Source organism: Xyrauchen texanus, chromosome 18, assembly GCF_025860055.1.
Source record: "Xyrauchen texanus isolate HMW12.3.18 chromosome 18, RBS_HiC_50CHRs, whole genome shotgun sequence".
NCBI lineage: Eukaryota > Metazoa > Chordata > Actinopteri > Cypriniformes > Catostomidae > Xyrauchen > Xyrauchen texanus.
Window position 1 is genome coordinate 1127862 of NC_068293.1, and position 25832 is coordinate 1153693.

The 25832-nt window shown below is 43.7% G+C and overlaps 1 protein-coding gene across 3 annotated transcripts in view; it reads right to left on the minus strand.

Annotated features, from left to right (window-relative positions):
* The window catches only part of osbpl6 (oxysterol binding protein-like 6), a 222849-nt gene that overhangs the window by 159237 nt on the left and 37780 nt on the right, over nt 1-25832 (minus strand). The window contains exon 3 of one of the 3 annotated variants that reach the window (XM_052148736.1): nt 23531-23794. The exons of the other annotated variants lie outside the window; for them this stretch is intronic. Within the exon in view, the coding sequence (XP_052004696.1) occupies nt 23531-23677 (147 nt within the window). The 5' untranslated portion in view covers nt 23678-23794. The remainder of the gene's footprint in view (nt 1-23530; nt 23795-25832) is intronic. 3 annotated transcript variants of the gene reach the window in all.

A 25832-nucleotide genomic window follows, 5' to 3' on the forward strand; every position in this document is an offset into this window, starting at 1 on the left:
GAAGAGCAATACTTAAGCATAACATTCACAAACTTCAGAAAATTGTGCTTCATGCATTAGAATGAGACAACTATTTCTGGGCTTAATCAACTAAATCAACGTTGAACTCAAAAGGAGGACAATGCCCTCTGGGAAATATATACAAGATTTATTTTAACGGCACAAATCAGAATGAACACATTGGAACGACACCGGTTTGGAACAATTTGGATGACATGGGGAGGAGATTGATGTCACTGTTCCCGAAAAGTTTCTCGCTATAGGCCTGTGCCTAAGTTTGCTTAAGACTGTATTGACTGCTTTAGGGTAGCTGTGTTCGCACTGGTGTGTCGGTCAGGACACAGAAGGCCGGTATCCAGTTAACAGTCTTAATAAATGTTAGGAACAAACAAACAGGCACAGCCAAACCACAGGGCAAAGCTTGAATAACTGTACAGGTAGGTATGAGTGTGGTCTGAAACAATAAATAATAATTTGTTGCAATTTGGATGACATGGGGTGGAAAGTGATGTCACACAGCCAAAAAAATTATGTCTAATGTCTCAAACCAGCACAAACATAAATGTTTGCAGCACAAACTAATGGTATAGATTTGGAAATGATTTAATTATATGGGTTGCCAAATTTACGGAGGTTACAAACATCCAATACGTAGTGGATTTAATCCAGTATGCCATCATGCTACAGGCTGCAGCGAGGACAGACTCAATAGGCTCGTTTGAGATGAGCAAGTTCTTCGCAGAACCGATCACCGGTGATCATCGGCAGGTGCTTGCTGGTTAGAAAGCTGTCTGACTTGCTGTAATGTCATGAAGAATTTTATAAAAAAAAATCCCGCGAGAACAAGGTCAGGTCAAGTCAAGTCATTTTTATTTGTATAGTGCCTTTTACAACACACATCGTTTCAAAGCAGCTTTACAGAATTATGTAAAGATAAACTGCTCAAAGATAAACTAACAGAAAAATAAACTGTAATATCTATAATGTCTTAGAGTCATCATTGTGTAGTTTGATCAAATTTGAAGGTAAATTGTGTTTAATAATAAGTAGTTAAATAATAATTGTATTAATAACCCCAGTGAGCATGCTGAAGGCAACTGTGGCAAGGAGCACAAAACTCCATAAGATGTTGGTTAATGGAGAAAAATAACCATGGGAGAAACCAGACTCACTGTGAGCGCCAGTTCCACTCTGACTAACATCATGAATATAATGCCAATATTACTAACTTATGTATAGTACAAATCATGGTTTAAAATGAGTAAACAAAGAAAGTGTTAAGGGTCAGTGTTTAAACAAAGATTTGTAAGAACTGTAAGATTAATAACTAATGTCTTTGAAGTCCATCCTGGATTAACTGCAGAAATTCACATAGATGCATTGTCCTTTGTTAGTTGGCTGATGAAGGCTTTTGTTGGCAATTAATTGATAGTCTATCTATTCCATTTTAAGAGTGTAGTCCATCATTAGACCGAGGTGATGCAGGCAAAGATCAGTGAGGTGCATCGCAGTTCAACCGGCCATTCATTTCGTTGAGGTCTATCCTAAGTCCAAGGTTCAGGCAATTGCATATTATGTATCCCATGTTTTATGGTTGGAGTTGGCATCAGTTCATACTCTGAAGTCCATCGTAATAGACTGAAGTGATGTTTGGCTGGCACCGGCTGCATTTAGTCATCATCACTCAGAGACAAGTAGCAGTGGAGTCCAACAAGAAGCAGAAATGGAGCTGGATCCAGCCGGTTCTGGTAACCTCAGGATAGGAGTCCCGAGGTTGAGACAGGGAAACAAATAAAATAATATAAGCATAGATGCCATTCAATTTTTTGCAGTGTTATAGATCATAGATCAATGTTTCTGGTTTCTGGTTCCAGCAGACCTAACAAAAGCATACTAACTGTGAGTTGAGGGATAAATTAGGTGTAGGCCTGGCTAAATAGATGAGTCTTTAGTCTAGACTTAATCTCAGTGAGTGTGTCTGCATCCCGAACAGTGTTAGAGAGACTATTCCATAGTTTAGGAGCCAAATATGAAAATTATCTACATCCTTTTATGGATTTGGATATTCTACGAACTATTAACAGGCCAGAATTTTGCAATCATAGTGAATGTGATGGAATATAGCATGGTAGAAGGTCACTTAAGTACTGCAGAGCTAGACCATTCAAAGCTTTATATGTAGTTAACAGAATTTTTAAATGAATTTGAAATTTAACAGGCAGCCAATAAAAGGACGATAAAATTAGTCTAAGATGATCATATATCTTGGTTCTAGTCAGCACTCTGTTTGCTGCATTTTGAACCAATTAATGTTTATTTATTGATCTTGCTGGACATCCTCCCAGTAATGTATTACAATAATCTAGTCTTGAGGTCATGAAAGAATTAGTTTTTTTTTGGCATCAGCAACAGAGAGCATGTGTCGTAATTTTGCAATTTCTTAGGTGGAAGAATGCAGTTCTACAAACATTGAAAATGTGATTTTCAAAGGACAGATTGGTATCAAATATAACACCTACGTTTCCCCTTCTGTCGCTCTCTCCACGTTGTGTCGGAGAAGCGACACTAGGGGTCTCTCTTGAGCGCCGATATCCACCTCTGATCTATGAAAAAAGGCCAATGAGAGTTGGCAGCCAGTATTTGCGTGTCCCGCCCCCGGACATACGGGTATTTAAGCGGCGCAAATACGGGAGTTCATTCAGAAAATTTCTTCGGAGCCGATGGTCTGTTTGCAGTTTGCTGCGAGTTTACACACCACTACGTTCCTGTTTCCTCTGACGATCTGCATGCTGTTGGATTTGACGGCGCACAACAGCTGCTTTCTCCTACTTGCACGGCGTGCATTGTTGTCCCTGAGCGCTCGACAGCGCAGACACACACACATACTGTGTATTAAAAGAGTTATTTCCTTAAAAGAGTGAATTTCTCTAAAAGAGCAAAACACAGCGGCGTTGAACGTCCTTTTCAGGACGCGTCTTTTTCAAGATGCCCTTCCGCCCCTGTGTTGTTCCTGGATGCGGTAGAAGCCTCTCTGCTTCAGAAGGCCACAGGCGCTGTCTCGTGTGTTTGGGCCGCGATCACACCGAGGCAGCATTTGTGGATGGTTCATGTTCTCACTACGAGAACATGACCATGACCACGTTGCGGTCGCGGCTTGCTTTCAACAGAAAGAGCCGAAGACGTTAGCTCCGGAGGTGGTAAGACTGCTCCGTCCCCGGTGGAGGGCCGGGAGGAGACTCCTTTGTTTTTTCATTTGCCACACCCCCTGACAGGGGCTGTGGTACCCACATTCTCGATAAAAGAGCTATTTCCTTTGCCTCTGGGTCACCTGGCCCGCAAATGCAGTTCTCACGGCAATCTGCTTTCAGATTACGACAGTCCCGGTACACCAGACGCGGCGATCCCGCCTTCAGCCTGCCCACGACTATCCCCCGGCCGGCTGGTTCAGAGGAGTCCAGAGGACGCCAACATCAGACCTCCTCCTCAGTCACGAACCAGGTAAGTGCTTTGAGTCTATTCTCAGCACCTCAGCCTCAGGCCGCAACGAAGCCGCCCGACGCTGCATTACCTGTTCCGCCCGCTGCGAGGCCCCGCCAGGTACGTCCAAAATACTCGTCCCTTTGGTGCCCCTAAGCGCAGAGCTGGGAAGCGTGGTTTTCGCTTCCCAACGCGTCACGCTGGCTGCACCGGACCATTCGACTCGGTTACGCAATTCAGTTTGCCCGGCTCCCGCCCCCCTTCAGGGGCGTCCGCTTCCGCAGTACACGGCGAGCATGCCAGTTCCTCGCGCACGGACATTGCGACCCTCTTAGCCAAGGGCGGTAGAGCCCGTCCCTCCAACAGAAATGAGGAAGGGTTTCTACAGCCCTTACTTCATTGTACCCAAGAAAGGCGGCGGCTTACTGACCAATCCTGGACCTGCGAGTTTTCAATCGGGCCTTGTTAAAACTCCCGTTCAAAATGCTCACGCAGAGAAATATTCTGGCTGGTGTTCAGCATCTAGATTGGTTCGCAGCGGTAGACCTGAAGGACGTGTACTTCCACGTCTCAATTCTGCCACGACACCGACCCTTCTTTCGGTTCGCGTTCGACGGCCAGGCATTCCAGTACAAAGTCCTCCCCTTCGGCCTGTCTTTGTCCCCTCGCGTCTTCACGAAGGTCGCAGAGGCGGCCCTTGCCCCACTACGAGTAGCCGGCATCCGCATTCTCAACTACCTCGACGACTGGCTCATCCTAGCACACTCTCGAGAGTTATTGTGCACACACAGAGACCAAGTGCTCCGGCACCTCAGCCGCTTGGGTCTTCAGGTCAACTGGGAAAAGAGCAAGCTCACTCCGGTTCAGAGCATCTCTTTTCTTGGGTTGGAGTTAGACTCAGTCTCAATGACAGCACGTCTCACAAGCGAGCGTGCTCAGTCGGTGCTGGACTGCCTCACTTCCTTCAAGCCAGGCACAGTGGTCCCTCTAAAAATTTTCCAGAGGCTCCTGGGGCATATGGCGTCCTCCATGCGGTCGCCGCTGGGGTTGATGCATATTAGACCACTCCAGCACTGGCTCCAGACTCGAGTCCCGAGACAAGCATGGCACCACGGCACGCATCGGGTAAGGATCACCCCCGCCTGCCTCAAAACACTCTGACCCTGGACAGACCTCTGCTTTTTACGGGCAGGAGTGCCCCTGCAGCAGGTGTCCCGACGCGTTCTGGTCACAAACGACGCCTCCCGGTCTGGGTGGGGTGCCGTGTGCAGCGGGCACGCAGCAGCGGGCCGTTAGAAAGGGGCCCCGCTGCGTTGGCACATCAACTGCCTGGAGTTGCTGACCGTCCTTCTTGCCCTCAGGAAGTTCCTCCCGTTAGTCTGGGACAAACACGTCCTTGTGAGATCGGACAGCACCATGGTGGTGGCGTACATAAATCGCCAAGGCGGCGTACGCTCCCGCCACATGTCACAACTCGCCCGCCGTCTCCTCCTATGGAGCCAGCAGCGACTCAAGTCGCTGCGTGCCACTCACATCCCCGGCAAGCTCAACGTCGTAGCAGACGCCGCTATCACGACAACGCCTGCCTGGCGGGAGTGGAGGCTTCACCCCAGTCGGTCCAGCTGATTTGGGAACGGTTTGGCAAGGCCCAGGTAGACCTGTTCGCCTCCCAGGAAACCTCCCACTGCCCGCTCTGGTACGCCCTAACAGAGGCTCCCTCGGACAGACGCGCTGGCACACAGCTGGCCCTCGGGCTGCGCAAGCACGCATTTCCCCAGTGAGCCTTCTTGCACCGGTGCTGTGCAAGGTCAGGGAGGACGAGGAGCGAGTCACGCTAGTGGCCCCCTACTGGCCCACTCGGACTTGGTTCTCGGAACTCAGGCTTCTCACGACAGCTCCTCCCTGGCGAATTCCCCTGAGAAAGGACCTCCTCTCTCAGGGACGGGCACGCTCTGGCACCCGCCCAGACCTCTGGAACCTCCATGTCTGGTCCCTGGACGGGATGCGGAAGAGCTAGCCGGCTTACCGGCGACCGCTGTGAATACAATCAACCAAGCCAGAGCCCCTCTACCAGGCACCTTTATGCCCTAAAGTGGCACTTGTTCAGCAGATTGGTGTTCTTCCCAAACTGAAGACCACGCAGAGATGCGTGATCAAGTCAGTGCTCCTGTTCCTACAGGAGAGGCTGGACAGGAGGCTGTCCCCGTCCACCCTCAAGGTGTATGTTGCCGCCATTGCCGCCCACCACGATCCTGTAGACGGCAAGTCTTTGGGTAAGCACGACCTGATCCTCAGGTTCCTGAGAGGCGCCCGGAGGTTGAATCCCTCCCAGCCAGGCCTAGTTCCCTCCTGGGATCTCTCGGTAGTCTTGGCAGGACTCCAGAGACCTCCCTTCGAGCCGCTTGAATCAATTGGACTCAGGGCCCTCTCTCTTAAGACAGCCCTGCTGATCGCGCTCGCCTCTATCAAGAGGGTCGGGGACCTGCAAGCGTTCTCTGTCAGCGACACTTGCCTGGAGTTCGGTCCGGCAGATACGTCTGTGATCCTAAGACCGCGACCGGGCTATGTGCCCAAGGTTCCTACCACACCATTCCGAGATCAGGTATTGAACCTGCAAGCGCTGCCCCGGGAGGAGGCAGACCAAGCCCTTTCGTTGCTATGTCCAGTGCACGCCCTGCGCATTTACCTGGACCGCACACAGAGCACCAGACGCTCTGAGCAGCTCTTTGTCTGCTTTGGGGGACGGCAGAAAGGGAATGCCGTCTCCAAACAGAGGCTCGCCCACTGGGTTGTCGACGCCATCACACTGGCTTATCACACCCAGGCCGTGCCCCTACCCTTGCGGGTCCGAGCTCACTCAACAAGGGGTGTTGCATCCTCGTGGGCACTGGCCAAGGGCACCTCCCTAGCAGACATCTGTAGAGCCGCGGGTTGGGCAACACCCAACACCTTCGCAAGGTTTTACAACCTCCACGTTGAATCGGTTGCGTCTCGTGTTTTCTCAGGTCCGAGCCCGTAGAACTCGGTAACACGTAGACTGACCGGCCGGGTGGATCGCTTGCGCCCAGCACCCTTTTCCTGACATCAAGGTTATGTAGTGCGCCTTTTTTCCCAGGGCGCCCCACTCCGAGTCGGGACCCTGGTCGATTCCTCCCCAGCCCTCCGGGTCCGCGGCTCAGCAGAGGAACTCGCCGACCCAAGCCACTGCGGGTACCCTGATGGCTACCCTGTACTGGTATAGGTGCTCCACAGGTAAGGTCTCCTGCTCGGACTCCCCCTGTGTGTATTCCACGGTTCTGTCCCCTTACGAGCGGACCCCCGTGTCTCCCTTAGGCAGTTACAGCTGCCCCGGTCACCGTGCTGTAGCAACTCCCCCCTTTCGAGGCTGGATCTACCACCGCACCATACTTTCCACATGAGCCCCAAGACAGCCGCGTGACGTGTCTACCACATTTCCTCCCCAAGAAAAAGGGCAAGTGTGGTCTCCGCAGGGTCTGGGTAAGACCCCCTTCCCTATATGCGTGTAAGGGCCCCGGCCGTGATTGCTCTATGCGAGAAACATAGAGAGAAAAGAGGCCCAGCCAGGCTGGCCCGTTCCCATGTTGGCAAACATCGCCTTGTTCCCCTCTCAGGGTAACTAGAAGGATCCCGATGTTCTTATGGGGCATTGGGGAAGGGTACGTGCAGCCAGGTACAGACGATGCGCGGCACTGGATGAAATCCCTGCCTGCCTCTGTATCGGCGGTTCACATACACGGTTCAGCGCATGGCAAGATTGGAATGGGTCCCCTAGTGTCGCTTCTCCGACACAACGTGGAGAGAGCGACAGAAGGGGAACGTTTGGTTACGTATGTAACCTCCGTTCCCCGAGGGAGGGAACGACACGTTGTGTCTTTCCTCCGCCATGTCGCTGAACCGAGCCACTGTTGTGGCCGGACCATTTCCGGCTCCTCAGAAAAATCCTGAATGAACTCCCGTATTTGCGGCGCATAAATACCCGTATGTCCGGGGGCGGGACATGCAAATACTGGCTGCCAACTCTCATTGGCCTTTTTTCATTGATCAGAGGTGGATATCGGCGCTCAAGAGAGACCCCTAATGTCGCTTCTCCGACACAACGTGTCGTTCCCTCCCTCGGGAAACGGAGGTTACATACGTAACCAAACGTTTTCGCTATACAAGATGATGTAACGGTACATCCATCGATAGTCAAATTATATTTTAGCGGCTTATTTTTCAAGGTTTTTGGTCCAATAATTTGTACCTCTGTTTTGTCAGAATTGAGTAGAAGGACATTTCTAGCCATCCAATTTTGATTTCATTGATACACAGCTAATTTGGAGAATTGTGAAATTTCATCAGGTTTTGAAGAAATATAAAGTTGGTTATCGTCAACATAACAGTGGAAATTTATTCCACGATTCCTGATAATATCTCTCAGGGGAAGCATATACATGTCGGAAAAAAACAGAGGCCCTAACACTGATCCCTGTGGCACTCCATATTTAACTTTGGTTTGGTTAGACAATTCGTCATTTACAGAAGCGTTCTGCTAAATAGGACCTAAACCATGCTAATGCAAGTCCACAAATACCAACATAATTCTCTAGCCTATTCAAGAGAATGCCATGATCTATCGTGTCGAAGGCAGCACCAAGATCTAACAGCACTAGAAGAGAAATGCAGCCACAATCAGATGATAATAGCAAGTAATTGTAACTTTGATAAGTGCAGTCTTTGTATTGTGATGGGGCCTAAATCCTGACTGAAATTGTTCATATATATACTATTTCTCTTTAGAAATGAACATAGTTGGGAGGACACTACCTTTTCTAGTATTTTCTACATAAACGGGAGGTTCGATCTATAATTAGCCAGACGACGGTGTCACATACTTTGATCTATAATTAGCCAGTTTTCCAGGATCAAGTTGTGGTCTCTTAATAAGCGGTTTGATAACTGCCATTTTAAAGTTTCTTGGGACATGTCCTACAGATAGCAAGTTAATAATATTAAGAAAAGATTCTGATTACAGGGAATACCTCTTTTAAGAGCTTAGTTGGTATTGTATCTAACATGCATGTTGTGGCTTTTGATGTTTCGATAAGTTTTGTTAGCTCAAACAGCAAAAGGATTTTTGTTGCATGTGAGGAAAATTATGAGACACTGTTTTCTGAGGTACTGTTACAGATGATTGCATAATTCTAATTTTATTTCTGATTATTTCTATTTTACCATTAATTAAATTCATGAAGTCATTACTATTGTGCTGCGACAGAATATCTGGTTCAGTTGAGGCTTTATTCTTAACCAATTTAGTACTGAATAAACACCTATGATTGTTGTGGTTATTTTTTATGAGTTTGCTCAAATATGATGACCTGGCAGATTTTCTGTAGCTATCCTTCCATGCACCGGAAAATACCTCAATAGCTAATTTTGTATTCTTCCATTTGCACTCCATTTTCCAAGCTGCTCTCTTCAGAGCATGAGTGTGATCATTGTACCATGGTGTGGGGCTTTGTTCTTTAATTTTCTTTAATCGAAGGGGGCAACACAATCAAGAGTGCTAGAGAAGACTGTATATATATTTTCTTCTAGAAAACTTCTTCTATAAGTTCTTCTAGGCTTTGGGGCTCGTTCAGTGTATGAGATAGATCTGGAAGATTGTTAGTGAAGCTATCTTTAGTGGTCGAAAGAATAGTTTCAATAGCGTTGTGTAGATTAAGTAACATTAGCTGATTGCAGCATACAAGAGACGAGGTAATGATCTGAGATGTCAACACTCTGCAGAAGATTTTCTATAGTATCAACATCAAATCTATATTACAGAATTAAATCTAGCATATGATTATGGTGATTAATTGGTCCAGTCACATTTTGTCTGATTCCAAGAGAGTTGAGAATATCAATAAATGCTAATCCCAATGTGTCATTTTCATTATCTATGTGAATGTTGAAGTCACCAACAATTAAAGCTCTATCTACAGTAACTACAATATCTGATACAAAATTAGCGAATTCAACAAGGAAATCAGAATAAGGCCCAGGTGATCTATATACTGTAGCAAGGGCAAAAGACGACTGTGGCAGCGGGGGCGTGATCAAGCGCCCGTCCGGGAAAGCGGTAAGGGCGCTTACACCTGAGCTAAATTTTGCCTAACACCTGTCTCTAATTCCAGTGAGCACGAGGAGAGCGGCATAAAAGCAGACACAGAGCCTCCAGTCAGGGAGGCCCGACAAGCGAACCCAGTGTGCTTGTACTAAATCATTCTGTGTGAAATCATTGTACATGATTGTAAGAAAGACGGCAATTAAAGACTTACCTTGTAGTTGGAGCCTTGTTTCCTGTCATCCTTCCTGTGAGGGTTTTACACTGGTGCCGAAACCCGGGACTTTAAAAGAAAATAATAAATAAATAAAATTCCAAGCATGGAGAAAGGTCGCCCCATAGAGTCCTCCCAGCTGGCGGAGGTCCTCCAGTCCCTCGCGACGTTACACCGAAGCCATCAGCAATCCTTGCTTGAGCTCCGGCAGGACCAAGACCGCTGGTTTTTTGAAATCATGCGGGCTCAGGCAGAGGACTGGCACGCCATCCGGAGCCTCCTCAGCCAGGAGACCGCGTCGGCCACAACCGCGACCACGGACACCCGCGCTACTCTGGCCCCGCCCACATTGCAGAAGATGGGGGCAGCAGATGATCCTGAGGCTTTCCTTGATTTGTTTGAGCACACGGCAGAAATCTGGAGCTGGCCGCGCGAACAGTGGGCAGCCCGCCTAATTCCTCTCCTGTCCGGGGAAGCGCAACTCGCGGCGCAACAACTGCCGGCGATGAACCTCCTGGCCTATACAGACCTGAAGAGAGCCATTCTGCAACGGGTCGGTCGGAGCCCGGAAAAGAATTGCCAGCTCTTCCGGGGCATGAAGTTAGAAAAGTCCGATCGCCCATTTGCATTTGCTCAACGGCTCCGGGACGCCTGTCGGAGGTGGCTGCTCGCGGGGAACCGCGGCGTCGAGGGAGTGGTCGATCAGGTGGTACTGGAGCAATGCGTCCAACGGCTGCACCGGAAAACGGCGGAATGGGTCCAGTGCCACCGCCCGGCGTCGCTGGAGGAAGCCGTTCATCTTGCAGAGGACCATTTGGCGGCAATCCCGAGGGCGGACGAGCCCTCCTCTCTCTCTCTCTCTCCTTCCCCTGTGTCTGCCCCTGCCGTCTCCCCCTCCAATATGTCCTTTCACTCTGTTCTCTCCCCAGGGCCCGTTCCTGCCCCACGCAGGCGTGGAGTGTACCAGAGACCAGCTTTCCGGCCTTGGGAGAATGTACCCTCCCCTTCCCCGTCATTCAGCCGCTCTCCTCCTCAGGTGGGGGCGCCCGCCAGCACAAGTGCGGCCGCAATGCCTGGGCCGGCCTGTTGGAGGTGCGGAGACCCAGACCACTTCCGGGATCAGTGTCCACTGATGGAGGTGGGGACGGTGGTGCGGGTCTCCGACGTCCCGCAGGCTGCCCCCAATCGGGCTGGAGCATACCGGATTCCGGTAAGGATCAGGGGGGGTATTTACTAAGCTTTGCTGGATACCGGCTGCAATCAGACCACCATCCACCAACGCTTGGTTCAACCCGGGGCTTTGGGTTTAGCTAAACTGGTGAGGGTGAGGTGTGCGCATGGGGATGTTCACAAGTATCCCATGGTGACTTTGACGATTAAATTCAAGGGAAGAAACCATAGTGTGGAGGCAGCGGTTAGTTCCTGCCTCACTCATCCGCTAATCTTGGGTACTGATTGGCCGAATTTTGAAGATATTTTAGAGGGTATTTGCGCGGATGGGTCCTGCTTAAAGAGGTGTGCGGTGTGCGATGCTTTGGCAGGGGAGGCGGAGCCGGGGTCGTCCTCGGCTGCTCTGAATGACGAATTAGAACGGTCAGCACACGGACATCGCTTCGTGTTAATCCTAGTGGATTACGCGACGCGATATCCGGAAGCAGTGCCTCTGAGCAACATCTCCGCACGTAGTGTTGCAGGGGCACTCTTCAAGATAATCTCCCGGGTGGGGATTCCGAAAGAAATCCTCACCGATCAAGGCATGACTTTTATGTCACGAACTCTCCGCAAACTTTACGAGCTCTTGGGCATTAAATCGATTCGCACTAGCGTTTACCATCCGCAGACTGATGGCCTAGTGGAGCGATATAATAAAACGCTCAAGAACATGATTCGTAAATTCGTACATGATGACGCTAGAAATTGGGATAAGTGGCTGGATCCCCTGTTGTTTGCAGTACGAGAGGTCCCACAAGCCTCCACAGGGTTCTCCCCGTTTGAGCTGCTGTATGGGCGACACCCACGCGGGGTCCTTGACGTCATCCGCGAAGCTTGGGAGGAGGGACCTTCTAATAGCAAAAATTAAATTCATTTCGTTCTCGATCTTAGAGCAAAACTCCACACACTGGGGCGACTAACACAGGAGAATTTGCTCCAGGCTCAAGAACGCCAACGCCGGCTGTATGACAGGGGTGCTCGGCTACGGAATTTGCACCGGAGATAAGGTACTCGTATTACTCCCAACATCGAAGCTCTAAATTACTCGCCAAGTGGCAAGGACCCTTTGAGGTCACACGACGAGTGGGGATCTTGATTATGAAGTTAAACGCATCGATAGAGGGGCGCACGGCAAATATATCACCTCAACCTCCTGAAATTGTGGAGGGAAGAGGCGGCCTCTGTGACGTTGGCCACGGTAGTTCCGGAGAGGGCGGAGCTCGGACCGGAGGTAAACAAAGCTCGCAATCTCAACACCCCGGTTACTTGTGGAGGCCACCTCTCACCGCGTCAACTCATAGAGGTTTCCGATTTACAAATGGAATTTGCAGATGTGTTTTCCCCTCTACCGGGCCGTACAAACATCATACATCACCACATCGAGATCGAACCAGGCGTGGTGGTACGTTGCCGGCCCTATCGCTTACCCGAACATAAAAAGAAAATAGTTCAGGAGGAATTAGATGCGATGCCTGATATGGGCGTAATAGAGGAATCCCACAATGATTGGTCCAGCCCGGTTGTTCTTGTTCCTAAGAGCGACGGGTCTGTTCGATTCTGTGTGGATTACAGAAAAGTCAACACGGTGTCTAAATCTGACGCGTACCCAATGCCCCGTGTTGATGAACTGCTCGATCGGTTAGGTACTGCTCGATTTTATTCGACCTTGGATTTAACAAAGGGTTATTGGCAGATCCCCTTGACACCAATGTCCCGTGAGAAAACAGCCTTCACGACGCCGTTTGGATTACACCAATTTGTGACGCTTCCTTTCGGTTTGTTTGGGGCTCCGGCCACGTTTCAGTGACTCATGGATCGGATCCTCAGACCTCACACCGCGTACGCCGCTGCCTATTTAGATGATATTATCATTTATATCAATGATTGGCAGCGGTACATGCAACATCTGAGGGCCGTCCTGAGATCGCTGCGGTGGGCGGGGCTCACGGCAAATCCTAAGAAGTGCGCGATTGGGCGTGTGGAGGTACGGTATCTGGGGTTCCACTTGGGTCATGGCCAGGTGCGTCCCCAAATTGATAAGACCACGGCGATATGCGACTTGCCCTAGACCTAAGACCAAAAAGGGGGTGAGGCAGTTCCTGGGGCTGGCTGGCTATTATAGAAGGTTTGTGCCTAATTATTCGGACGCCACTAGCCCACTGACTGACCTCACTAAAAAGGGGCTCCAGATCCGGTTCAATGGTCGGAGCAGTGTCAATAGGCGTTTATGCAGATTAAAGCCGCACTTTGTGGGGGCCGCTTCTTCATGCACCTGACTTCTCTCTCCTTTTATTTTGCAGACGGACGCTTCAGACAGAGGGCTGGGGGCCGTACTCTCGCAGGCGGTGGAGGGGGAGGAGCGCCCAGTGCTGTACATTAGCCGGAAGCTCTCTTTGAGGGAGACCAAGTACAGCACCGTGGAGAAGGAGTGTTTGGCCATCAAGTGGGCGGTCCTCACCCTCCGGTATTACCTGCTGGGGCGGGCCTTCACCCTCTGCTCGGATCACGCCCCACTCCAGTGGCTCCACCGCATGAAAGATACTAACGCCCGGATCACCCGTTGGTACCTGGCTCTCCAGCCCTTTAAATTCAAGGTGGTCCACAGACCGGGGGTGCAGATGGCTGTCGCTGACTTTCTCTCCAGAAATGGGGAGGAGTGGTAGACAGGCCGGATGGCGCCCCGGCCTGAGTCGGGCGGTGGGGGTATGTGGCAGCGGGGGCGTGGTCAAGCGCCCGTCCGGGAGAGGAAAGCGGTAAGGGCGCTTACACCTGAGCTAAAGTTTGCCTAACACCTGTCTCTAATTCCAGTGAGCATGAGGAGAGCGGCATAAAAGCAGACACAGAGCCTCCAGTCAGGGAGGCCCGACAAGCGAACCCAGTGTGCTTGTACTAAATCATTCTGTGTGAAATCATTGTACATGATTGTAAGAAAGACGGCAATTAAAGCCTTACCTTGTAGTTGGAGCCTTGTTTCCTGTCATCCTTCCCATGAGGGTTTTACAACGACGGTGTCACATTAAGCATTATTAGTTCAATAGACTTATATCCTGTCTTCTGTGTAACACCTGAAACTTCACTGTAAATTGTAGCAACACCTCCTCCTAAACCCTTCAAATGAGGCTCATGTTTATAACAATAACCTGGGGGAGTAGAATTATTAAAACTAATATATTCATCCGTTTTAAGCCAGAGTGCATCCAAACTATGATCTGTAATAATTTCATTTAAAATTAGTGCTTTGGTAGAAAGAGATCTAATGTTTAGTAGCCCTAATATGATGCTTAACTTTATTTGTATTTTTATTTCCAAGTTTGACCTTAATCAAATTTTTTCTAAACGATTTAGTAAGAGTTTTGTGTTGGTAGTTCAGGAAACAGACACAGTCTCTATGAGATATCTAGGTGATACAGTCTCTATGTGTTGTAGTTTTTGTGACCTGTGTGACGTCTCACGGCACCTATCAGACATTCGGATTAACCAGTTTGTCTGCTTCCTGACCTGGGCCCCAGTCACCCTGCTGCAGGGGCTCTAGAGCCGGAACCAAAATGTGTATGTTGCTCGTTGTACTATCCGCATCCGAAACAGTATCTACTGGCTTCTCTTTCTCACTGACCTCCACTAGCATTCGGATGTGTGACTCTAACTCATTAAACTTCTCCATCAGTCTGACTAATTCCTTACATTTATCATATGTGAATCCCTCACTGCTGACAGAAGAAGCTATCATAAACATGTGGCATGCAGTGCAAGATGAAATAACATGAGCAGATGCCATGACTTACCGCAATTGTTTGTTGTTGGTTGTTCCTGAGCGGTGAGGGTTTGAGATCGATGTGAATCCATCACGCAATAGTTTGTTGCTATGGTTGTTCTTGATAAGCGTTGATTTGAGGTAGATGCAATAATCCATGTAACAAAGAGGATAAAAACGGGTGTGCATTGTAAAATGCACGCATTTTAATCACAATAAAAATAGAAAGCGGATGCACAAGGAAAACGCACGCAGTTTAATCGTGATAAGAGAATAATGTGGGGGGAAACATGATGCGGGCCGAAAAATGGCAGATGTTAAGGATTAAAAGCTGAAAACAGATAGATAAGCGATGCTAAAAAATCTAGCAGGCTACAAACAATGATTCAAGCTAGGCTCCAGCAGAATGACAATGGATAAAATTATGAATGTATGAGAATAAGAATAAGCAATGCTAAGCAGGCTACAAACACTCGTGCAGCGTGCCGTCAGCAACAGGAACAGGAAGGCTGCAGATTTTTTTTCCAAGTTGAGCGAACTGCCAAGTTGGAAATGGCTGGCTGATGACACAGCTTAATGCTCATTGGCTTAAACAACCGTGATGTTTCTTCTAAAATGTTAGATTTTTTTTATCTCCAATATCATGTTTTTATGTGTATAAATTATATGAGAATTTTCCCAACACTATCTGGGATAGTATGTCCTAATATGGGATATGTGACAGGTATCATATTTCTGTGCCACCTGCCTGCTACAACTGTGGCCGCCTTGCTCTCGTGGGAGTATTTTTGACATACATGGTCATAATATCACAGCAAGTTGGACAGATTTCTGCAGAGAAATCTACTGAGAGATAGCCTTCTGTCGTTCACATGTCGCATGTTTTAAAAATGCACTCTTTTAACTATTTTAATAATTCTAATTGCAAAATAGACTGCAGAAGATGAAAGTTTAGTTCATGCCAAATGCATGGGTCCATTTCCACCCGGTGGCTTTCGGAAAACAATGCAAGGTGGACATATTTATTTTGAATTTAACATTAGCATATCTTCAGCTTGCATTGTGTGATTTTGATCAAAATAGACCTTTTTCACACTCTGTGTTTTGAAACACGGAAGTAAACATTTGCAGGGTAAACTTTGACAGCGGTGAATGGGAGATCACAGCCAATATTATTTTCACTTACCCATTTGCTACAAGACCAAAATATAAAATCAGTTTGAATGACTGTCTCTCTCTCAGCAGCTGCAATAGAAACCCCCTCGCAGCTGTGGCAATTCATTTTTAAAAACTAATTCCAGGGTAATATAACACAAAGCATAATGTTATAAAAAATAAAAAAAACCATAAAAAATGCAAGATTTACGCTAGAATAAGGCGGAAATGTATCATCACAGTCTGTGAAAAAGGTCTATTGCATGTATGGTAATGGGAGATGATCACAAGGATGTGGCTATTGTGAGTCATAGTGCCACCAACCGGCAGCAGAAAGTGTGGCACTTAACAGACTTTGAAATAGTCCTCTTTCATTTACCCAAATCACTTAAAAATGTATATAATTGAATAATGTCAAGATGCTGCTCATGAATGTTGAGTTGTTGAAGTGTCCATCATGCATTGTTTTCTGAAAGCCATTTGTGTTTAGGACCTTCATCGCTGCTCACAGCTATATTTATTTTTGTTAAATATTTGTTAAATTTCACTTAACATGCTCAAAAACTCATGAAATGTTGCACACGCGTCAGAGTTGTTGGCATTTAAGGCTTGGCAAAAGTTCAGATATGGGCATGTAGAGGGGGCTCTGTAGTGCCAATTAGAAGATGGGCATGTTTGGGGGGCTCTTTAGCACAGTGTTGCACACTAGTGTGCTGTGAAAGATTGTCAGGTGTGCTGTGGAAAATGATCAAATTCCACAAAATAAATAAATGCATGAAACAAAATAATAATAATCATTTCAGGGAACCAAACTCCTCACCATTTGGAGAAATTCACTGTTTTGAAACCACAATTGGTCACTTTTGTGATTGTGAAGAGCAAGGGTCTTTCACATGACTGTCAGCACTGCAGAATACATTGAAGTCTATGAAGTGACATCACACAAAAGTGTTTTTCACACATGTTTTTACTTCACAACAATATCTTTGAGAGTACTAAGCAGCAATAAATATTTAAAAACTGTCCAAATTTGTGAAGAGACATTGAATGTCTCGTAATTATATATTACCTTATCGTTAACGAATATCAGAGACCCCAGTTACTGAACTAATTTAAATTCACAAAGAAAACGCTCAGACCTAAACATAAACGAGTCCTTTAATTACTTTCTGCTATCAAAGCAACTGCAAGCTTTTTTCTCTCTTCCAAATACATGATTTCAATGTTTATTGTGCACACCTTTTTTACGTGGCAAACTCGTAAAATCGCCCCTCTGTGACACTTTCTGCAACTCTTGTCATGTGGAGGGCAATACAGCGCTTGACACTGGGTTCAGCCTCCAGAACCAAATTAAAACTGCCAAGAGAAGTCGTCTGTCCAAGGCGAAGATGCAAAATCTAATGTAATCACCTCAGCATCAGTCTCCCTTGATGCATTTGATGCCAGTTTAAGACGATGCGGATCAGGAAGGTTTAAGGTGTCGATTGAGTTCTGTTCAGTTCATTTTTTACATGTTTTGTTCATATTTTAATCATATTTGTTTTTTGTAAAATTGCGTTGTTCATATGTCATGTTGTAGTGGCGCTGTCACTGCGCGGGAAAAAAACATTAATCTGCTTCGTGTCTCTGTTGTTCATCTGTTCCCTTCATAAATAAATAAACGCATAATCTGCTATATGCTCGTCCTGTAAATTCATGATTAAAAATGTAAATGTGAATGAAATTAAAAGCTATTAAATTACTTATTATCATGAAAATATTAAAATTAAAATGACGGGTAATAATAGATTATGATGGAATTTTTACGACCCTGTCCGTCAAAATGACGGACGATGAGAAAGTCAGATTTTCAAACATTACAAGTAAACACGCTACTAACTACTAAGATGGAGAGAAAACATGGACAAGTTCTTGAAAAGGAAAAATATTGATGATGGTTAGCCTATGTGGGATAGTGGTGTGCCATAGAATTTATTAGTGGTAAAAAGTGTGCCGTGGCAGAAAAAATGTTGGGAAACACTGCTTTAGCACATCCCTTTTGAGCTACAGTCACCAACCTTTGTATATATATAGATCTCATCAAGCCGGACAACTTTCACACTGACAGCCAACAGGAAGTTGGTCATTTTGTATTGTTTGAAAAATGCTTGCTCTGGAATTTTAAATATTGTTACGTGTACCAAATGTGGGCGACATCATGCTAAGAAATTGACAATGCTAAATTACGAACGGATCTTTGATATATCGAACATTGGTGCCATGGCGACCCAATAAATTGATGTAAAAAAATGGGAAATAGCAAGTGTATAATATCTTCTGCGTGCATCGTGTGATTTACATAAAACTTTAACCATATGTTTGGCCTTGCGGGCTGATCACATTGATTTGTCTATTGTGGGTCACGGTCGTAGCACCACCAAGGAAGTGTGGCACTTTTAATAGACCATTTTTCTTTTTGTATAATGTCAATACAGTGCAGATCGACAATTCTGAAGGGAGTCTATATATCTTAAATCAGGGGTGCCCACACTTTTTTGTGTGACGATCTACTTTTAAATGACCAACTCAATAAGATCTACCAACAAAAAAAAACAGTTTCATTTAAAATAAGAAAATGCTTGTTGGGACTACTGCATGTATCCCTACATGGAATTCATCTTCTAATTAATACAAATATATAACATATAACAATGTTCAATGTTGATATCATTCAGTTTTAACACTAAACCCAAAACACCTACAGCACAATAGATTACAATAGCCAGGGCATTTACCTTATTCTGATGACTAGTATGTCTGATTCCATTCAGTTTTGCCTAATCCAGGCACTAACATCGCAATTTCGCGCTCTGTTCTCAGAAGCCCTTGGAAGGCGCGTATGCGCAAACCTAGTTGTCATGGCAACTGAATAAACAAATCCTTGCCTGGTCAATATTTACTTGTCATGTGCAAGTCAGACAGAAACTAAAAGAAGGAAAGACATTATATTTATTTTTATTAAAATTTAAACGAAAGTACATTTAAATTTTTTGCGATCTACCAGCATTGCCTTTGCGATCGACTGGTAGATCGCGATCGACGTATTGGGCACCCCTGTCTTAAATAGTGTTCCCATAGCATTAAATAACATTATTCCTTTTTATGTATATTTACTTTTTTGAGGTACATGGCATGCTTGAATTTTAATTATATTTTGCACACACACCAGAGTGGTCTGCCATTAGGCCTGAGAAAAAGTTAACACATGGGCATGGCTGGGGAGCTCTGTAGTGCTACCAAACTTGCTACATATATTGTTCTCATCAAACCAGATAGCTTTCAAAATTATAGTCATTAGCTCTGCCCAACAGGAAGATGGTCAGTTTTGATTGAATGTGTATTTCTGAAAATTGCAGGCCCTGAACTTTTTAATACTACTAGGGGATTCATGTGATTGTTCCAAATTTAGGTAACCTTATGCAAAGATATTGAAGATGCTAAACTGCGAACAGATTTTTTATATATCTAGCGGTGTTACCATGGCGAGGGAATAAATAATAAGTGGGGAACAGGAAGTGTCTCATATTTTCTGATTTTAAATCATATTGGTGCTGTCTGTTTGTCCGTGGGGGCTGATTGCATGGATGTGGCTATTGTGGTTCACAGTCTTAGTACCTCTTATATTTATTCTCAAATGCATGCGCCCACCAAGTTTTGTTTTCCTAGAGCCATCAGGTGGCAATGGCGCCGTAGTGCTTGGGCCCGTCATCACTGCTTGCAGCTATATTTATGATTATTATTATTTAAAAAAAAATTTAATTGTCTTTAGTTCTTAATTTTTAGGCTATTAGTAATTTTTCACCTGTAGTCGATGATGGATGCTTACGTTATGGCAAATTGGGCGTTGGAGATGGTAAATGTTTACATTTGGGGAGGTGGTTGTATATAAGATTTTTTTGACCACTTCCTTATTTTAATTGCTTTTTCATTTAGTTTAAAGTGCAATTTAGAAATGTATTTAGTTTAAGTTTTTCATGTTTCAATAAATTAATTTAATATTTAAAGCAAAATCAATAAAAAATATCCACTGACCCTCGGCAAGGGGATTAACGATATAATCGGATATCACAATATTTTTAAGGTGATTAATGCATCAACCAAAAATTAAAAAATGGTCTCCTCCATGAAAAAAGGATCCCGACCCCTGCAATAGGACAAGGCTGGAGCCATTGTGCAAATACAGATGAATGTGAAACAAGCAAGTAGAAGCTAATTTCACAATACACTAAGCATAAAGAATAAAGAACACTTACTCGAGAGGTATCCACAGTATTCTCAGTGAGTCCACTACATTTCACTAGGTGGAAGGAATTTCCGGTTGGCTAGCGGAAGTGCGATTGGCATTTTGTGTGTAGCCGGTCTCTGCTTGCTTGCATGTCACGGGTATAGATTCTAAATTTAAATCTAGTTTTAATTGTTGTAAGATGTCTTTAAAATTTCCTGTTCAATGTGTGCAATTTATGATTACACTATGTAACACAATTTTTGTTCCTGGATAGTAAGTGTTATTTCCTAATTGCTTATGCCTCAAAAGTACAGAAAATGGCTATTATTCCCAACAAACTTTGCTTTTGTGACCAGGACAGTGATATTTTGAAATGTACCTATTTCCAATGAGAAAACAGGCAAATGAATCTTTTCGTTCACATAAAATCAGAAAACAAACAGCATATGAATCCAAATTAACATGTATTTATACTAAAGTAATACAAAAATGACGACAAAGATTTAGAAGTGAGTCGTTTTTCGAGATTTACTATAATACTGTAAATCACTTTAATTAAAAATGATTTAATTTGTAACTGCAGTGGAATACAGTTACTTATATTTTGTATTTTAAATACGTAATCCCGTTGCATGTATTCCGTTACTCCCCAACCCTGCGTGTACATTAGTGAGATGTTTTAATTTAATTGTATTGTGCTTTTCCTCTTTCCTGCATTTTTTCCTGCCTGCAATTCCCTTTCTTTCTTTTTTAGTGTCTTTACAGAATGTGCATGTCTTCCCTTAAGGGGAAAGGATGATTTGGAAAACAGTGTGGACATAAATTAAGTTCAATTACATTTATTTGTACAGTGCTTTTAATAATGCATGTAGTTATTTTTGTACGGCGCAGTTTATTGTGTGGCTGCTAAGACATTGTTATTTCCGACAAAAGAACAATAAATTCAATCCATCAACAGGATCAGTTGTTCAGTCAACACTAAAACATTTCATGTAGTTCATAGCATTTAGATATGCAGACTATGTATGTAAACTAACAATTATAAAGCTAGATTGAGCTTACTACACACTCATCTCCTGCAAAATAATTGTATTTTATCCAAAAAACAGCAGCATGACAGTATCATCGGTCCTGTAATACACGAGCGTCCTGCTGTCTGGCCCTCCCCTGTATCTGCATTAAGTACATCATTTTGATACAACAAACTCTTCAGGTACTGAATAGACTCAATATATGCTTTAAAATAAACATCATTACCTACAGTTCTCAAAACATGTCACATGTTTACAGCTGTTAAGGCGCTAATTGTCTACAGGTTTTCAGGTTAGTCTGCTCAGGTTATTCCATCAATGGATAAAGACTCAACTAAAAGGTTTCTATTTGATATATTTGGCCATCATCCTGAAACCTATTCTGTGATCATTTGTTGTCAAGTTTCTATCATTTTTAATGCTGCGCTAGTAAATAACTAGTACCACCCACAAAGCGTTATGGGACTCTGTCAGCAGAAGAATAGAAATAAACTCCAGCGAGTTTCCTTTCGTTCAGCTTCAGTTTCAGAGTGTCTTATTTAGAAGTCATCATTCCTATTCCCTACTCCATACGAAGACAATTACCCTCCATTGTGAGAGTTTCAGAAGGCTGAAAGGTGATAATGGTAACTCAAAACTCATTTTAAAGTGATTCTTATCGAAAATCTGTTTGGAATTGACTCTACAGCATGGATTGTGCTCTTTTTGAAGTACCCTGCTAAGGCACGATCAGCAGCAATTTGAACACAGCCAGACAGGCTAGGGGGAGGGATTGTTCTCATTCTAGAAAGCATTTGATTGGACAAAGTTTCTCAGACACGTTGTGCCATCATGACTGTGCCTCGGTCTGTCAAGCCAGAAGAGAGACTACTGATTTTAAATGCTTATATCTTCTGAAAATGAATTTTGTCAGAATTTGGAAGTACACTAGCATATTGATGACCTTATAGGGAATAAATATAGACTAAAAGCAGCAAAGCTTAAATTTTGAATGAAACATTGACAATAAACACCCTTTATATTGTAAAGTAATTAAATAAAACGTTAAAATCAGCAATATTGGCTTACACATGGCTTTATTGAATGTGCTTGAACATTCTACAATGCCTGGGTATTAGCATTATGCACAGTGACATCATTACGCGATGACAAAAAAATAACTGGTGAATTGTTTTTTTGAACAGGTTTGTTGAAACCAACCATCCGAGAGAACCGGTTCGCGGAAAAGAATCGGACTTCCCATCATTACTTGTTCCTTTTTTGGCCAATAACAGTCATTTTATACTACTGGATGAGGAATTTAAAAATACTTTTAAGAGACTGCTGATGCTTATCTCCATTCACAGGTATAAGTCAGTTAAAAACAATGATCAGTTTTTATTCAAAAATAACAAGTATAATAATTTAATAGCATTTTTCATACTGTCCCAACTTTTTTGGAATTGGGGTTGTAAAATGTCTCCAATTAGATGTAAAACGGTCAGATTATTAAATGCAGATAAATAGAGGAAAATGTGTGTATCATGTAATAGGCTAAAGTCTTTGGCTGACAACATGTGCAATTTGCTGTGTTCATGCTCTTGTTGCTCTTGCTGCAGAATCACTTTTTATTCATTCTTTTTTGTTTTTGTTTTTATGTTTTGAAAGTATATAGGCATAATTAATTTGTTTATGTATTTATGTAACGCAGAAAGTTTTCACAAAATAACAGAACAACCTGTTGACAAAAGTTCATAATTCAGATTTTGTTGTACCTTTTCTTTCAGTTTTCATTGTATTTTTAAAATGAGTTTTTCTTGTTTAAAAGGGGCGTGACAAAGAGAAACATCATCAGGAGTTAAATCACTCCACTAAAGAATGACCGAGCTCAATGTGACATATATTGTGATAATAGGTTTTTGCGGTGTTTGATATGACTAAAATTATAGATTTTCTATAATAAACACAATAAAACAATTGTAAATGGAAAATTAAAAATATATCTATTATTGGAATGGTATTTTTAATAACTTTATAAGTGTGTTTATTATAGAAAATGACAATATTCTGAGTATATTAACTGGATACATTGAATGATGTAAACAAAAGATTTATTTTTATTATCTATGCTAAACAGTGAAACGTCTGATATGTGCACATTTAATAGTGCCATTGGGGGCTGAGCCCCCCTAAGATTGAAGTCCTAGAATCGCCCCCAGAAACAGCCCTAGTTATGATTCATCTTAGAGCTGGTTGGTTTATGACTTTTTTTAAATCCTATGGAGAAAATAAAAATACTTCTGGAACAGCTGAAAAGACAAGCTACTGGTCTTGCCTGTCGACTGTCTCTCTGAGAGGAAGAGGATGATGATGCACTCTTGTGAGTGGGGGTGGAGCTCTTGTGTGAGGGGACGGAGCTCTTGTGGCCAGGCGTGGCACTCTTCTCGTCCAGGCTGGTGGCTCGACTTTGATTGCGAGACATGATAGTGTCTGCTCTCTCTCTCGATTCTCTCTCTTTTTTTACTTAGCAACTTTTCATATTCCTGCACAGTGCCGCATGACCAGCGAATCCCGCAGCCAAAAAGTTGTGCACATTCACCTGAAACACAAGGGAGAATGGAAGATATGACTCAAGTTGGAACAAACCATCTATCAACTAAAACATATCTAATAGGGCTTGGATAAATAAATTTGTTCTAGCCTACTTTTATTTCCACTCAACTTTTGTTTTTCTAATAAACTTTACCCTGATTTGTCTAGCCTGTGATTTGCCCCCTCTTGTATTAAATGATTAATTGACAGTAACAGATACATTTAACGTTGACATCCATATTATAGTATATTACCTGTTGATTATCCATCAATACATTTTTACAAATGTAATTCTTGTGATCCCATGTGGATTGGTCATTGTTTTCCTTTTAAGAACTGAGGTTTGGTTACTTCTCTCTAAGCTCATTAGCACACTTTGTCTTTTATTGACAAATGAAGCAGCTGGTCTGCTCTCATCCATTTCAGCAAGTTCATACGACTGACCAATAAACTGCATGGCTTTTGAATGATACTAGAAGTTGAAAATTGGATTGTCATTGACGTCACCCAAACAACATTGAGAATGACTCACTGTTTTTAGTGTGTCACTAAGCAACAGTCTGTCAGCCGTTTGACAGTCCTTAATTCAACGTAACAATTCTGCTACTTGCTGATTGCATCAATAATTATTTTTCAACTTTTTAAGATCCCCCCCCCAAAAAAAAGTCCTAGTATCTATACACAGTTTTTGTGTTTTTAACAGATTCATTAAAAAGACATTTGTTTATGAATTGGACTACACTGCTGTAGGCTACAAATGTAAGCAACGTTTGTCTCCAAGCATAACGCAGTGCAATATGGTTAACGCAATCCAAAATATTTGATGCAATTATGGCTGGGCGATATATCTAATATTCACAAAATTAAAAAAATTAAGCAATATCGTGAATATCAAAATGATATAATGCCCTTTTTATTTGGCCACTACATTTTCCTACATAGCACATCATTACTCGCTGGACCAATACTCATTCTAGGTTAAAAACGGATACCGACCCAGGTACCGGATCATTGCATCCCTAATTTGTAACGACTACAAATCTAAAAACGATACACTAACACAGTATCAAATGACAGCGTTTGACCAGATTTGTAATAAGGAACATGGTAAACTGTCAAATACACAGACACTGGAGTGAACTTTCAGTTTCTGTCGAATGAAAAGCTCCAAATAAAGGCAAAGTAAATACAACAGAAATATATATAAAACAATATAACAATAACATACAAACAAATCTAATCCTCATAATAGTAATTAATATAGCTGCAAGCAGCAATTTACTAGATTCAATCACTTTAGGGCTTTTAAGTGCATGTGTTTATAGATATGAAGGATTAATAAGACAGTCTGTCAGCACCTAAATAATGATAACGTGCCATCATTTTCAGACATCAGGTTAGGTATCAGATAGATAGATCTACAATATATGAATATCCTGTGTCTATGTGAAATGCCACAGAATATACAATTTAGCACCTGATTATTTTTAAAATTTTGAAATTTCAATTATTACTAGTTGTGTTATTACTTGGTATTACTAGATAGCTGCCAAATAAAGTATGATGCCCAAAGACATAGTGTGTCTTACTCACTGTGAAACTGTGTTTTCTTAATGGCATGAATCGCATTGAAGGCCTAGAATGAAAATGCACGGCCTGCGGCTGGTAAGCACCTATTGTGTTTGTTAGTGTTCTTTTTATTAGGGGTTCAAGCCCAAAGGGCTAGAAACCCTATTCTTTTTGTAAGTATTATTATTATTCTTCCCTAAAACTGATCGTGCAGACCAAACCGTAAGGCCTGGAGACTTCAAACTTTGGGGAAAGGTCAACATCACGGTGGCACTACAAAGATCAAAAAAATAAAATCACATTGGGCCATAACTTTTGGGCCGTAAGGGCTAGAGACAAAATTCTTCTTTCCAGTGATTCCTTGTGCCATACCGAATAGTTCTGCTCTGCCTCTTCATTTTCCCGCTATTTTGGATTGTTTGAAACAAATTCAAAATGAGCTCGTCCAAGGCCGTTCATCCGATCAGATCTAAACC